The 15,586-nt window shown below is 36.9% G+C and overlaps 2 protein-coding genes, 1 long non-coding RNA gene and 1 pseudogene across 4 annotated transcripts; 1 reads left to right on the top strand and 3 right to left on the bottom strand.

The window, feature by feature from the left end:
- Positions 1–3: 3 nt before the first annotated feature.
- On the bottom strand, positions 4–3,801 carry LOC121747013 (SUMO-activating enzyme subunit 1A-like). 2 transcript variants are annotated; one of them, XM_042140989.1, is made up of 10 exons: positions 3,557–3,801; positions 3,417–3,468; positions 3,130–3,325; positions 2,679–2,758; positions 2,449–2,565; positions 2,166–2,216; positions 893–959; positions 598–701; positions 402–509; positions 4–317 (listed from the first exon to the last, which is right to left on the bottom strand). In XM_042140989.1, the coding sequence occupies exons 1-10, from the start codon at positions 3,637–3,639 to the stop codon at positions 204–206; spliced, it is 972 nt and encodes a 323-aa protein (XP_041996923.1). In that variant the 5' UTR covers positions 3,640–3,801; the 3' UTR covers positions 4–203. The 2 variants fall into 2 exon arrangements, with proteins under 2 accessions (XP_041996923.1, XP_041996924.1); XM_042140990.1 differs by having other exon boundaries at positions 402–506; positions 3,557–3,798.
- Positions 3,802–7,322: 3,521 nt separating this feature from the next.
- On the bottom strand, positions 7,323–9,993 carry LOC121748547 (annotated as a pseudogene).
- A 2,071-nt stretch (positions 9,994–12,064) lies between these two features.
- On the bottom strand, positions 12,065–12,994 carry LOC121748159 (probable methyltransferase At1g27930). The gene has a single exon (XM_042142384.1). The coding sequence runs from the start codon at positions 12,992–12,994 to the stop codon at positions 12,065–12,067; it is 930 nt and encodes a 309-aa protein (XP_041998318.1).
- Positions 12,995–14,363: 1,369 nt separating this feature from the next.
- Positions 14,364–15,139, top strand: LOC121747516. Its single transcript, XR_006039211.1, has 3 exons — positions 14,364–14,761; positions 14,832–14,920; positions 14,998–15,139. It is a non-coding gene; the product is annotated as an uncharacterized LOC121747516 (long non-coding RNA).
- Positions 15,140–15,586: the final 447 nt, after the last annotated feature.

Raw genomic sequence — 15,586 nt, forward strand, 5'->3', positions numbered from 1 at the left:
GTGTTTATGAGTAAAAAATTCACTCCTTGCATTACAGTAACGGAGCCAATGAAATGTTACAACTCATAAATTAGGTAATCACATAGAAGCAGCAACCAAAAAAACACATGGAACAATCCATAATATCTAGATTATCCTAAGATCAATTCCTTAGTAGGTCGTTGTATGAAACTAAGCTGAAAAGTGGACTAAGACCACCGTCTTCACTTGGGCTTCGGATTGCCTATGTCTTCTATTATCCCTTTGCCATCCATTGCATCAAAGAAAAAGAAGTTTTTTAGAGGATCACCTTTGCCTGATATTGCTTTAATAACTTCCTGCAACCATGAATATATTCAAATTCAGCAATCATAATTCAATTGATGGTCAAGCGGAGAAGAACAGTTGGAAGTGTGTCTTACTTGTCCAAGGATGCCTCCGATGATGGCACAAACAGGTGGAAATTCAGTTCTGCCTTTCAATAATCTCTCAAGTAGGGCATCCGGAATTTGGGATTCAGCATGTGACTGCTGGGTTATTAATGGGTCATTATTACAATTCAGAAGCCGGATAGGATATGCATGTGGATAACAACATAACAAGTTGAAGGAGATTTACCTGAGCATCACAAAGTTCCTTCCTCAGCTTTTGAATCTTAGGCAAATCTGCAGCAGAAGTTTCCCCACGACTACGGCCTTCAAGCTCCTCAAACTTCTCTACCACTGGAAGTCAAAAGTGTTCCATTTTTTTGTGCAATTATGACAAAGAAAGGTAGTTTATGTAATCAAACTTAAATGTATCCTTTTATGCAGCACACACTAAGTTTAATCGACAATCGCAGAAGACTACAATGATGGATGAGGAAAACAATCATTCTGGCTCATCCCAGAGAAATTATGTGAAAAGCATGTACCTCTTAGGGCTAAGTACAACTTGGAAACCTTCCTTGGAAGAGACTTCCATGGAGCAGATATAGCTTCCTGAGAGAACAGGAAATTGACAAGTAAATTTATTAGATGACAACTAACTGAATCAGAAACTTGACAGGCATAGTACCATGGGAGCATGAGCATATTCAGTTCAGAAGAAATTTCAGAGTTAATCTGATATGGTTTCAAATACATAAAATTTCATGGCAAATATTTATCCAAAGGTTAGCAGATGTCAGATGGTGTACTGATATTATAGTTTAAGCCATGACATCAAGGCACCTTCAGCAAAACATTTTCATTCCCCTTTTATACAAGATGTAGAAATTAAAGCCACACACACTAACATAAGTAGTCAATAGTTTGTAAGAACATTACTTATTTCTATCTATTAGTTTTATATGTTTATACATGGTATTCTCATTTCAAATACCATTTCCCAGTTTAATTTCATACTGACTAGATCTGATCCCTGACATTTCCCATCCATCTATCCTAGTAAAGTTATAACCAAAGATAAGTATATGCAAATAAAGGAGAGTGACGATGAAGTTTATACTTCGAGGGTGACTTATTAGCACTATTATTTTATTCAGGGCATTCTGAAACTGGAAGTCTCTCCCTACTCCCAACAGTATGTGGTATAATCATGTTAGAGCAACTAGACTTTCAATAAGATGGATGATTCTTACATGCTATCAGGCTTTATCATGAAAGCACATCACACATACAGAAGGCACGACAAAACAATCAAACTCGTAATCCTTAGGAATAATCTCACTTGTCAATTAGCATAAGTTTTAAAAGAATTAAATGGGGTGTAAAACTTCCTAAATTACTCATCCATTGTTAACCATCCTTAACTTGAGAATATTGTACTAATTTGCAACCTCATGTATGACATATGGCTGCTGCTAATTCATTAGTAACATTTTCCTTATCTCCATTTTCATTACAAACCTATTCATCATGATTAGGTCATCCTTCATCCTTGTATCAAAATTACAATGTAGGAGACTCGTTAGCAAAATTTCTCACTTGTGGCTTTATCAACCCACTTATTCAAGCATGAACGTAATGTATAATAGAACCAGGTGAATAATTTAAAGCATGCAAGGATATTCAGGACAAGTAACCAACAGTATGAATAATGTACATTTCCCTCCAGCACTTAATGTTGGTAAGGAACTGAATGAGTAATGTTTCTAAAGTTTGTAGAAGTTTCTCTCCGTTGCTTCTCAGAGATTGTTACTGTACCTCTAAAGTTGGATACTCTATATGGCACTCAATAGTTTCATCCTCTTTTTTCTGCAAAGAAGAAAAGCAGATCAAACTCCAAAACTTAAAACAGGATATGACAACCTTATCTACAGAGCAACAACCACAATAACTCATTTAACATACGTAGCTGAATAGTTCAACCCATGCACAGAAATGCTTTAGCTTTAGAAGTGATTGAAAACAGATGAGTCCAACGCAAATAACTAAACCAAATGTCTTAAGCATACAACACAAGAATCAAAAGATCCTAAGATACAACCTTGTTGTAAATGTAATCCTGCAAGTCAACAAATATTTCCCCACAGGAGTCTCTGCAATCCACTGTGTAAAATGCAATACGTTTTAAGGATTTGCGGCACTTCTCATTAACTGATTTCTGCATAAAATACATCAAAAGGACTTATAAATGAAATAGATAATACTAGTATTCTATATGTACACAAGTCACGAACCAAGAAAAAGGTCATCCAGAAGAGAAGGTTACCGTACCTTTGTAGAAAGAGAGCATGAACTGATAACCACAGCATCAAACTTGTGGAAGAAATCAACATCAAAGTTTGATAATTCACCTGCATTCATCTCACAGTCAACAGTAATAAGCTGAGACATAAACAAAGCAAAACATATTGGCCTTCAGCCGTCCTAAAAGTTCAGATCTTTCCCTGCCATACTGGCAAGACAAACATCAACCTAGAGCTCTTGCAGTCGAGACTATTCATAGCCAGAGAGAATATGGAAAAATGATTCAGAATTATCTACTACACAAGTTTTTCCAGAATATCACATCCACAAATTACACACTAATCACATAAATATAACAGTTTCAGGCCTATAAAATACTATCTGGGCCTGGATTTAAACACTTCCAAATCAAAAACTAATTTTCTAATTAAAAAGCGTAGGACTAAGGGCCAACGAAAGCACTGAAAAAGGAGCCCACCTCTTTGAACGGAAACACGAACCATGGGGTTAAAGTCCTTCAAGGAATCACTGCAGAGCTCAGCAAGTGATTTTCCCGTGTATACATTTGGGTCCGGAGGAACCAAAAAATTAGCAGTTAATAACTCTTCCGTCACCAGTCGATCATCGTTCAATGTCACGCTACCTACCCCGGCTAGCACAATATTCTTGCAAAACTGCTCAAACATGAATTTCACGGTTTCAGTACAGAATACACATTCTGTAAACTAAAACATGGGAACTTGGTGTCTAACGTGAGATTAATACCTCAATTACAGAGCCTTTGAGTCCACTAACAAGAATATGAGACTTGCTTAGCCTAACAAGCAGCAATTTCCAGAATATTAGCACATGCATAACTACGAAACAAAGAGAAACACACAAACGCAGGTTCGAATGTATAGTACCTCCGTTGAGCATCGGCGCCCCAAACGCGAATTTGGCGATCATAAAGCGCGGTTTCTTGTTCGGTCAATTCCTCACCGTCCATGTTTAATTGCAGCCTGGATTACCCAAAGCAGTTATTGAATTTGAGAGCGATTGTGTGTTTGAGTGTGATGGAAAAAACCCTAATCCTGAATTGTTCAGGGTTGAATGAATTCAAAGAAATGAACAAGGGCGGGCTTGAAAGTTGAAAGACAACACTCACCACCAATTATTATTTTATTCAAATATTGTGTTTTTAGGTTGCAATTTTGATGTAGTGATACTTGTATTTAGATGAAGTATTACTACAAGTTTTTGTCTATTTCAATTTAATTTTAAATATAATAATATAGTTAATTTTATAACAGATAGAAGATATTTCAAAATAAGTTTTAAAAAATATACTTTCTCCTTCCCCTAAAAAAAATATAAACTTTATTAATTAAAAATATAAACTTTATTAATTTTGGCCCGTCCCTAAAATAAAACTTTCTATTTAAGTAAGTTTCTTTCTCGGGGACCCATTTTCCAATTCCACTAACACACTTTTCTTTCTATATCTCTTGCTTTACAAATTTTATGCTAAAACTCGTATCGTTTAAAAAATAACACACTTTTCTTTCTATAGCTTTTTTACTTTATCAATTTTACATTAAAACTCTATCGTTTCAAAAGTTTCTATTTTTAGGGGATGAATAGAGTATATTATGCATTTTTTATGCATGCACATATTTTGTATAAATAAGTATGATATTATTTCTCTTTACCTTTGCGTCTCTTATTTTAGGTGATTTGATTCTCATTTTCTACTAATTACTAATATCTTAATTTTATATTATGATATATTTCATGCAATATATGCCGTCCAAATGAGGGTAGTATAATTAGTAGTCGATAAAATTAAATTTACAGAATAATTAGATTAACAATATTAATGCACTTCAATTACAAAGAATATGAAAAAACATACTCCTTGACCCTTGTATTTCAATGCTATAAATTGTGAAGTTGATAGACCCTTGATCTGTCAGACTAGAACATCAACGATTTAGAGTGAGACGAAGAACAAGATAAAACCTAGTTAAGGTGCTAGGGCGGAAATGAGAATAAGTTTATACTTTATTTCTCAATAAATCAAAATACCATAGAATTTTATTATTTATAGAATTCAAAATCCTAAACCTATCTTGCTAAGCAAGATAATTAAAATAAAAGAAAGCTAACTAAAATAAGAGATATGTTAAATCAAATAAAATCAAGAAAGGAATATTGATGATGATCTTCGGTAAGATTTGCTAGGTTGAGGACTAGTGTATACCTTAGCAACTCAGGAAGAAGATGCCTTGATATATAGGAGTATTGTTTACCACCTTCTTCTCCGTTGCATAATGCCACTTTCAAACCTACAACAATAGAAGACAGCCATTCAACTATGTCAAGTAACGCATTTCCAATTTCAAAATCATTTAGAGAGAGATTTAGGTTTATGCATTTAGATTAAAAGCTTACACATAAAAACAAACACTTGCCTGGATTATCTTCATCTATCATGTCTTGATTCCAGTTTCTTGAAATAGCCATTCATAAAATTAGGGCATTGAGACTGGTATTTGAAGTGCAATTATTTGAACTTCTTCAAGTTGATATATGTAATCCAATCAAAAAATAGAGAGTCACTAACCTGGAACAAACAGCTGTGTGCTTTGTATCAGTGAACAATAAATGAAAACCCAACTTTTGGAGATCCAAAATAACATTAGGGCCTAAACCATTCAGATTCTAGTAATTAATTGTCTAACGTTTATAAAAAGCAACCATTTTTTCATGAAATAGTTTGCAAGTGATTGTTGGCTTTGTTTGCGTACGGTTTCAGACTTTCAGTAGAAGATCGACTACTTTTATTTTTGTTGATGGATAAATGAATAGTTTAAATATTGTATCACAGTGGACTCGAAGCCGATAGTTTTAACCGACATTAACCCCTCTACCACAATGCCAACACACGCACTCCACGCCAAAGACAACTCAAATACCTCTACTCTGAGTTTCATCATTGCTGAGAATTCTTTATTGGATCGAAAACCTCTTTTCCAATAATAACCCAAAAAAAAAGAACCGCCATATATGTATGGAACATTCAACAATTGCAACCAATAAAGCATTATGCAACAGAGTAAATGTTATTAAAGTCACAAAACATTATGCATAAGCCGAACATCGAAAAGGATCAAAGAGTCGTGACCTAAAAAATAATGAGCAGACAACTTGAGTAGCATCGGTCTCATGGTTGCTTATTTCTTTCAAAAGAAGAGCTTATCACTTCAGATGGAAATACCTAGAGATATCTTCAACTTTTCAACTTCCAAATATACAGTCGAATATGGCAAAAACTCAGAGCAGTAGCTTCTGCTCAGGTCGTTTATAGCGACAGCAAGTTTAGGAATCTCTTCATGAGTCAAAGCCCTCACAAACTTTGCAGGATTGCCTGCCCACAACTCCCCACTCGGTATTCTCCTTCCTGGAGGAACCACAGACCCGGCCTCAAGGATGGAATGCGTTTCCACCAAGGAACCTTCCATGAGGACTGAGTGCTGCCCAATTATGCATTCGGGCTCACGAGCGCAACAGACTGTATGCGCCAATTGTGACGAACCTCTCAATTAGCGTTTCAGCCCTGTCAGACATGCAATATCTTTTCAGCTCATGTTATATGCACAACCATCACAACATTGCTTAAATAATTCCAGAAAAGGAGAATACTGAGTGAATCAGGTAGGTATCTATGGTGTAACTTAAAAGAGGAATGAGAAGACAAGATAAATTTAATAGCAAGAAACAACATCCAAATAAAAAGGCAAAGAGTTCACAATAAGGAAAGAAAAACCAAGCCATGTGGAATGAAAAGTGCCTTTATTAGCGAAAACATTCAGTGAACCAGAGAAAATGAGCAGCTGAGATTGATAAGTAGATGACAGACTAGGTAGCAAGCTACAATTTTGTTACTATTGCTCTATCGGACATTCTCCACAAAAACTCACCTAGTGTTGAAATGTATTGTGGCCTATCAATTTTCATGCACAACTAATCAAACGGAGAAACCCTCAGGAGATGAAGTGGCCGCATTGATGCCTCCACATCTCAAGGTAGTCAACATCTCTAATTTTTACAACTTCACCAATTGAGGCAGCCATTTAGCAAACACTTGATACCCTTTCCTTATATCTACTCATGTCTCCTGTACCCTCACAAGCATGAATCGACTAAGAGACCAGAAAGTTCATGGAAGAGGTCAAATGTCTAACTTAAGGAACTGTTCTTTATAAATATCACATGTTCACTACACTAACTAAAATCCCAACTGAATCGATGAAGTATGTGGGAAAAGAAATACTCCCTCCGTCCACGAAATATTGTCCAAGTTTGACTCGGTGCGGGTTTTAAGAAATGTGAAGAAAAGTGAGTTGAAAAAGTTAATGGAATGAGGGTCCCACATTTTTATATTAGTTTTATAATATAATGTGAGTGTTAAGAGTTAGAACAAAGTGGGATCCATTTATCAAAAACGGAAAAAAACAAAGTGGACAACTTTTCACGGACGGAGGGACTACGTTAAAAGGAATTAAGAGAAGTAGACGATTTTCATCAACCAAAAATATACATCAATATTCTGTCATCAATTTCTGTGTACCTAAACAAAACAGCGACTGTCCATGATGCAAAGAGCATCTAAGCAATATATATTCGAAATGATAAAAGTACAAGACATAATTTTCAATCATTTGAACTTATTTAGTGTCAACACAAAATCTCCATACATAAGAAACGTTTGAATCATATTGTGTCTTCATCTGGAGCGCAACAGTTGAAGTGGTAATTATGAGAACCTAAAACTATACATGGATACCAAGACTATATTTTTTCACTAAAAAACAGATTGAAAATTACCACATAAAAATCTATGCATCTGTACTTTTCCATCTTGAATCTTGAAAGCAAATGTGCTGGAGGTGGAAGTAGAATAAGCAACAGATCGACCAACCTCTCCTGCATCAGAAGGCATCTTCAAGGAATTCTCACTGGAAAATCATCAGAAGTTGTAAGAAAGTAGCAACAATCAAGAATTGTGAATCAACAGTACAGTGCAAAACCTCCTAGTGTCACCATCGTCATCTGGGGTAAATTCCATTGCAGAATCCCAAAAATTTTGCAACATGGTGTTTGTGGCCTCAACATTGACTGTGGCGGTACTCCCAACCTGGAAAAAAGAAATCAATGATCAATCAGAGCATAAAATCTTCAGAAAGTACATAATGCAACAGTATAGATTCTTAGAATCAAAACAATCAGATCTGCTCAAAGTTATAGATAATCGGCTGCAAGCCCTTTTGCATTTTAGTAAAAGCAGCACACTGATGATCTCAAAATAAAAACTATCTTGGTTCTGGTCATGAAACAAAATTGCAGAGATAATCATTCTCTGTTCACCCAATCCATAAGAACATAGCTCATGCAGAAGTAAAGTTGGCATGGATTTCAATGTTAACAAAAGAAAAATGAAATCAAATGCTACACTCAATTTCTTCTTCTGAACTACAAGCGCATATTCAAATTAATAATGAAATTTAAAAGCAGATGTAACATTAATTATTAAAGCGGTAAATTTTTAGGTCCAGCAAGTTTCTATGTTCAAATCATTTGATCTTCGAATCAACTCATCTGTGCAAGGAAGCTTCAGATTGACTTACCGTGGCTATGGCAGCATGAGTTATATGAAGCACATCAAGAACAGCTACGGACTCCTGTATCATTGCCATAAACTATTAGATCTGGAATTGATAATCCTCAAAAAATTCACTACATATTATGCTGAGATGTACCTTTATCAACAACTGGAAGGTGCAAAAATTTCCCATCATGCATGGTATGAAGTGCATCAACAATAGGTGTATCAACTGTAGCAAACTCTGGATTAGGTGTCATCACCTGGAGATTTGTTTTAGGGAGAGAGAAAAATGAGTGATGTCAGCATGCAATCCAATTTACCCAGAGAACACTGAAACTTGACAAAAATTACTGAAGAACGGCTCATTATGAATTATCCTTGATCCAGTAAATAATTCCAGCAAAACAACTCCTGACAATGAGCATTTACAGAAATGGATATAGGTGTAAAAATCAAAGAACAGGAGAAAGAAAGGCAAAGTTTACCTTCTCTACTAAAGTAGATCCTGGAGGAAGATCTTGAGCTATGACTCTCATCAGCATGTCTTTCGAACTAAAACAAGTATTGTACATAAGTGAGTACTCAAATTATATAAAGATACAAAATTTCACAGATCGTACACGCAGCACTTGTCAGGGAAAGCTCACGTAAGTATTCCTCGTGGTTTGTTTTCTAAAATAACAATGGCAGAGCTTGCTTGAACTTCAAGCATCTTCTTTGTAGCCTCTAGCACAGTGTCACTTGGATCTACTGTAACGATCCTAATAAACCACAAGGTTAGTTGCAAAATTCACACCTGTAATATATTGGTACAGTCATAAGATGCATTCTATGGGATAGGAGATAATAGCAAAGTGAAGATATTACCTACTTTGAGTTCTCACCGATTATAGTGGAAACAGAGGGTGTAAACAATCGCTCTCGAAGTGTCTCAATGAATGTGTTTGGACCTATATAGCATACAAAATGGCCAGAGACCGATAATTATAACATGAAAGATGATTAAAAGCCAAAAACGTTAAATGCAAAAGTAAAATCTGTAAGAAAAGGAGAGAAAATTGCATTGAGAATGCATCCACCAACCAGAAACTGCTGTCCCCCATTGTTTCTCCACGCCTTCAACAGCAGCTGCAATTGCCTTTCCCTTCTCAGCTGCCCTCTCCAAACGAGCAATAGCATCATACAAACATTTTGCAATGTCAAGTAAAGCAACCACCTCTCCTTTTTCAACAACTGGTAAATGTCTAAACTTTCCTGTGGAAAAGAATATTAGCAGAAGCCAAACCAATTTAGACTCTAAAATAAGATTGATAGTGTGTTGAAGCGTGAAGTTTGAGATGAAAGACACCTTGAACCATTTTATGCAACGCTTAAACAGCAAGAGAATCAGAAAGCACAATTACTGGATTCCTAGTCATAACCTTAGACAAAGGAGTTTCCTCCAGATTTAGATCATGAGCAATGACTTTCATAGCTATATCCTTCAGTGCAACGATGGAAAATATCATTACTTCCCAAAAAAAGAAATAAGAGCAAGCAATGTAGGGACTTGTAAAAAAACTAAAAGTAGCTTCCAGTTGTAACAATGCCCCCTCCAACAAGTACCTTATCTGTCAGGATTCCACACAATATTGATTTTGAATCTGTTAGCAACAAAGCATCAACTCTACGAGCAGCCATCTAGCGACAAGCTTCAATTATAGTGGTAGTTTCAGGCATTGTCAAGGCTTTTGATAGCCTCAATCGCTTGACAGTCCGTTCTCCTGCCAGTCCTCTGATGCAAAATTGAAGAACGATAATTCAGATAGATCAAGGAGATACATCTTGACAATAAGAGTTAGTACCAGACATCCATGTTTGATTCGTCTTCCACATGGCACAACAAATTAATTTAACTGCTGAAATATGACCATACAGAAAAAAGAACATGCCTCTGATAAAACACATAAGTGCACACTCCTTCCAGATTTTACAAAGAATAAATAAGCTAACTTACTCAATATACAGTAAATAAGTTAACCTTCAACATGCTATTAATGGCATGCCTCTGCTGAAATATGACCATACAGAAAAAGAACATGCCTCTGATCTGATGACACACATAAGTGCACACTCCTTCCATATTTTACAAAGAATTAATAAGCTAACTTACTCAACAAACAGTAAACAAGTTAACCTTCAACCTTAATTTCAGCCATGTTATTGCACATTATGCTAACCACTAAGAAATAGAATGAAACACGAAAAGTGAAAATTGAAACAGCATGTACTTGGCAGTTTGATTTATGCTATCATGGTATGAAGATTAAGTATCACATGTATGATGTATCCAAGATTTTTATAAAAAAGGCATAATAGTCTCCCTTGGGTTTCTAATAGCTACTAGGTAGTCATTATTATGCTTTACTGATACAATTGAGCAAATTCTGCATCTTCAGAGCTTGAAAAAACAAATCTGCATCAGATGTTTTTATTGCTTTCAAGTTTCAACTACCCAAGATTTTGTTTTGATCGATTTTGTCAGCAGAGCTGCTGTGCACTTCACTGGGCAAGCAGCTTCTGGAAACAGCAGTTTCCGGAGCTTTGCCTCTGCTAATGGGACCAAGAATTAGTATAAATTATAGTAATATTTTGGATTGCTAACAAGAAGGCCAGGATAGTTATAAGGCTATTGAGGCTGAAATAGAATAATTTCATTAATTTAATTTTTTAAAGGATAGAGCAAATTCAAGCTCCTACAAACTGTAGTAGTAACTCTATTTCAATTTTGACTGAATAGATTCACCCTGATCGTGAGGAGCCAGAGCAAAAAATGTTTTGACTAGAATGTAAATTTCCATATGCTTCTTCACGGTACTCAGTCAGTTTAGAATCGTTTCACAATCGCTCCGCAACAAAAATAAAGGAAAACACCACCAAACGCAAATATTCCATTAAATGACATCCACCACACTTAAGGAATCTGCTAAAGAAGTTGATGAAAAATTCATTCACACGTTTAGAAATATTTTCCAATTGATGCTTAGGAGTGGACATGGATAGTCGCTTACATGGAACGGGAGACGGATATTGATTTGCGGTGGTGCGAGGGAGGAATCCCAACTACTCCATTGCCGCCTTTCTCAGCAGCAGGCTTCTTCCTGCTCAACGTCACGCTTCTCCTAGTTGACGATCCCCTCGGGGACGCCGACACCATCTTCTGCTCGATCACAAAAGCTCACCAGCTATAAATCCATCAGAAATCGAAAATTGAACCACAAATCCATAGCAGAGGCTGAGAAATTATACCTGTTTCGGCCAAGTAAAGCATCAATCATGCAAGTAAGTGACGTTATTACAGCATAGCATACCAATCAGGAGCAGAATCACAGTTGAATTAGCAAAAATGAGGATTTTTCGGGAGGATAAATGTGGCCGAAAAAGACGCGCCACAATCGGAAAAAATGATATTAGCAGTTACGAATGTCGAACATATGGGCCCAATTGGGCTTCGAATAACTTTGGATCTCACAAGTTACATGGCTCAGGCTCAGCCCATTACATTACAACAATGAGTAAATGATATTGACATTTGTTATTCACAGCGTCTTCTTCATCTGATTACTGTTGAATTTCTGAATCCAATTTGGCATGTGTTTAGTTTATCTGTTTGATTGGTTACTGTTACTTCAGTTTTGCATATATTGATCCAACCTCCAACCTTCCTTTCCCTACTAATTAACTGGATTACACTTTATAATAGTACTATAAAAAATCTCAACAAAGTTCATGCTGTGCAGAAGGTGGTTGCATTAGTCTTTTTCCCTATCCTGAAATGCCAGAATCTTCCCTTTGATGAAACCAAATTCTCCTCACACAAGAACTCCCACGAGAACCACTTCTCGATCATCCGATCCACATCATGCACCACAACATGACTACTACTACTACTACTACTACTACTACTACTACTACTACTACTCCTGTTTCCTCTTCTTGCAAGCACGCCAGCCGTGTAGATGGAGGCCATTCTACCGGGAGAATAAGGCGCCCCTCCATCCGGTCCATCCACCACCACCAAGTCCCACAGCGTGTCATACACTTCCCTCGGGAGGTTCGTCATTGCCAGGCTGCATCTCAACGTTTGTGACTCTGGCAAACATTCTGGGTTCCCTCTTGCATCCCTGAGCAGCTGGTAAGCCTCTGATGCCCTTGTGCTGTACATGATCTTATGAACTCTCGTGTTTTTAGGCCTCGTTGTGTTTGTGCTCGTGCTTCTGCTGTCTAGATAATCCTCAAGGAAGACGGTTGCTCCACCGCTGTTCATAGAAGCTATACTTGAGTACTGATTCGCACTTCCAAAAACTAGGACGTTGCAAGGGGCTAGCCGGGAGAAGAGATCCAAGATAAAGCGTGTCTCCTTCAGTGTTGGACCGGTGCCTTTTGTAGATATGGAGTTTCTTGTCAAGGGAGGTTGTGAGTTATAAGAGTGGTGGATCGAGGCCGCGGAAGGTAGGGATAGGGAGAACTGCGCGAAGATGCTGATGTTGAGAAGGCGGAAGATGGAAGCGGTGCAGAGAATGAAGAGTAGAACTAGGATGATCTTCTTCTTGATGAATTTCATCCCAACTTTGCCGTGCTTCTGATGCTTGGGACGCGGATGCAGAGAGAGGCGTGGGAGCAGAGGAGGATGGTAGTGTGTTACATGTGGTGGCATTGTTTATCCTTTGGCACCACAGCTATAATGTCACCTCATATTTGTTGTTTGTGTTTCTTCATGGTTTTGGTTTTGGTTTTGTTGTGATGGTCAATGATATATTGGTGGGTTGAGTGAGGGAAAAGGTATGCTTTTTGTTTGCTTTGTTTTCAAGTATTTGTGGCTGTTTAGGCTTTGGTGGCAGTGATATTTGGTTGTGGTTTGTGATCACTCTTTCTATTGCGTAAGCCATTTTTATGGTGCTGTGCTGTTATGGTTTGTTGAAGGGAGACTATCAATCAGCACCCACCCTATTTACCTAATTCTTTATTCATATTTTGCAAACTTTGTTTTCTCTATTATTTATCATCTCCCATCTTGTGTATCTTATGTTATCATAACTATACACTACACAGTGAATGATCAGTTGATCATGGTGTGTGATCTTTTGTTTTTCTTAATAATATGTAGTATTTGTTTGAGATATTAGTTGATTTTATTATTTCGAGATAGACATATAGAGTTGTTAGGAAGTCCTTCTCGGCAGCCGTTGTCGATATTCATAATACAGTTTGAAAAAATTATAGTAACAAGTGGAATAATATGGTCAAATGCTTGATTAAGCTGTGAAACTGAGGATGAAGTGATGATTAGGGGAGGAGTAAAATGAAGACATAGTCCAAAAAAGGAGGATATGGGGAATGGTTGGTGGCAGCTGTGTTGTGAAGCTATTCTCTAAATCTTGCATCTCATTTTATAATAGTAGTATAATGTTTCTTGGGCTAGCTTTTCAAAAATAATGCCACATAACAACTAATTTGTTACGCACACATTTTAGCAATTTTACATTGCATATTTCTCTTTATACCTAAACACATTATCTTTTACCAAACCTCAAGACTATATGTAAACATTTTTTTATCATCCACCTAATCTAATTATGTATACATTGCTGACATGTCGAATATATATATGCGAGATTATAGAATATAACCAACTCGTTGTAGCTGATTCTACTTGATAAGTGATACTAATAAGTATACTTTGTTTCTCTACTCAAAGAGCTACTTTTGTAGTACACATAGCTAGTCTTTCCACTTGACTCTGCTGATTCCTTCTTAATTGGTCTTCACATCTGTCTCTCTCTGTGTCAAAACTTTGCAGGCTGATTTACTGTTTACCAAGTCAATCAGTCACACAAATATGACATATTCTTGTCAAATTTTTATCTTTCACAAACATAGGTTGATTTGTCTTGTAAGATTTTCCAAGTTGTTGGGATGAAGTTGTCCGACTGAGAGAGAGAGTTTCATGGCTGTGCTGATCTTGACTTGGTCCTGATGGAGTAAGGTCTACTTTAGTTAATCAATCAGAAATCACAAAACAAACATCTATTTGTATAATTTTCACTTTTCACAGTTGAACTAGGAATATTCCTGCATGTTTGGTGCTAATTACACAGCCAATACTCAATCAACAATAAACAAAGCTCATCACTCTCTCTCTCTGCTCCACATTTTAAAACAGTAAAACATTCAATCAAACCTACCATGTCCCTCTCAGATTCTACAAGAGACAGAATCATGTTTATTTTGCAAGAAAAATGCTGCACAACACCATCTTTTAATGTATCTACCTTCTCTAGATTGCCTCTACTTCTAGTATGAACTTTTCTTCCTTCTCTTCTCCTTTTTGAACTAAAAACACCCATCAGTTTATGGGCAGGGAAAGACCAACCACAAGTCCACAACCATGGAAAAGAGTAATGAGAAACATGCTGTTATGAAGGTAAAAACATGATCATTCTTGAAACTTGAGACACAAAAACTCCCATGATTGATATATTCTTGAAATTCAGGTAGCAAAAGAAGAAGACACGAGAAAAGCTTTATTCGGTGCAACAGAATCACCAACTGAAAGTGGCAGACCAAGCAGCATTGTTTTAAGGTAAGACTAACAAATTTTATCAGTAAACCAACTCAGAAATACATCTGATTTTACTTGTGTTTGGGAAAATGAAACAGAAAGCTAATAGAGTAATACCAGCTCATATAGTTAATGAAGCCATATCAACGCTCCATGGCATGGACCTTCGTTGGTTAGGAGGAGAGGAAACTGATCTGTACGATCGAAGAACCCCAACCAGACGACAAGAGGATTTTTCAGCAGCCTCCCTGATCTTGAGAACACACAGCTGGAGCCATCAGATTGCTCAGCATCCTCACCAAAAAGTCCTCTTATGTCGGGAGCTTCATCTCCATTCCTGAAATTCAAGCTAGAAAAAAGGTTTTGAAACACTGTGGATTACCTAATGAGGAATATCTTGTTCTCTTCACTCAGAAGTTAGAAGTATAAGGATGCGATGATGTTGGTTGGAGAAAGCTACCCCTTTCTCAAGGGGAACTATTATACAACCTACAAGGAATCAAGAGTGATTGTGGCACCAGAATCTTAGTCACTAAGTATTTCAGAAGGAAATGCAAGGACACTCCCAATTCCCAAAGGGCTGTTTTCCTACCCGGTCGAACTAAATGGGACGCGATACTCCATGCATTGGATTTCAGAAGCTCATCGCAACGCATGGCAAGTTCTGCTTGATGCTACAGCATTTAT

Source organism: Salvia splendens, chromosome 9 (genome assembly GCF_004379255.2).
Source record: "Salvia splendens isolate huo1 chromosome 9, SspV2, whole genome shotgun sequence".
NCBI lineage: Eukaryota > Viridiplantae > Streptophyta > Magnoliopsida > Lamiales > Lamiaceae > Salvia > Salvia splendens.

What these genes read in the sequence shown, in the direction of transcription:
- LOC121747013 (XM_042140989.1), bottom strand. Translation starts at nt 3,639, where the DNA reads ATGGACGGTGAGGAATTGACCGAACAAGAAACCGCGCTTTATGATCGC. An exon ending in TCGTGTTTCCGTTCAAAGAG is followed by an intron (nt 2,759 to 3,129) that starts GTGGGCTCCTTT and finishes AGATGAATGCAG; the next exon opens with GTGAATTATCAAACTTTGAT. An exon ending in TAGAGTATCCAACTTTAGAG is followed by an intron (nt 960 to 2,165) that starts GTACAGTAACAA and finishes CTGTTCTCTCAG; the next exon opens with GAAGCTATATCTGCTCCATG.
- LOC121748159 (XM_042142384.1), bottom strand. Translation starts at nt 12,994, where the DNA reads ATGCCACCACATGTAACACACTACCATCCTCCTCTGCTCCCACGCCTC.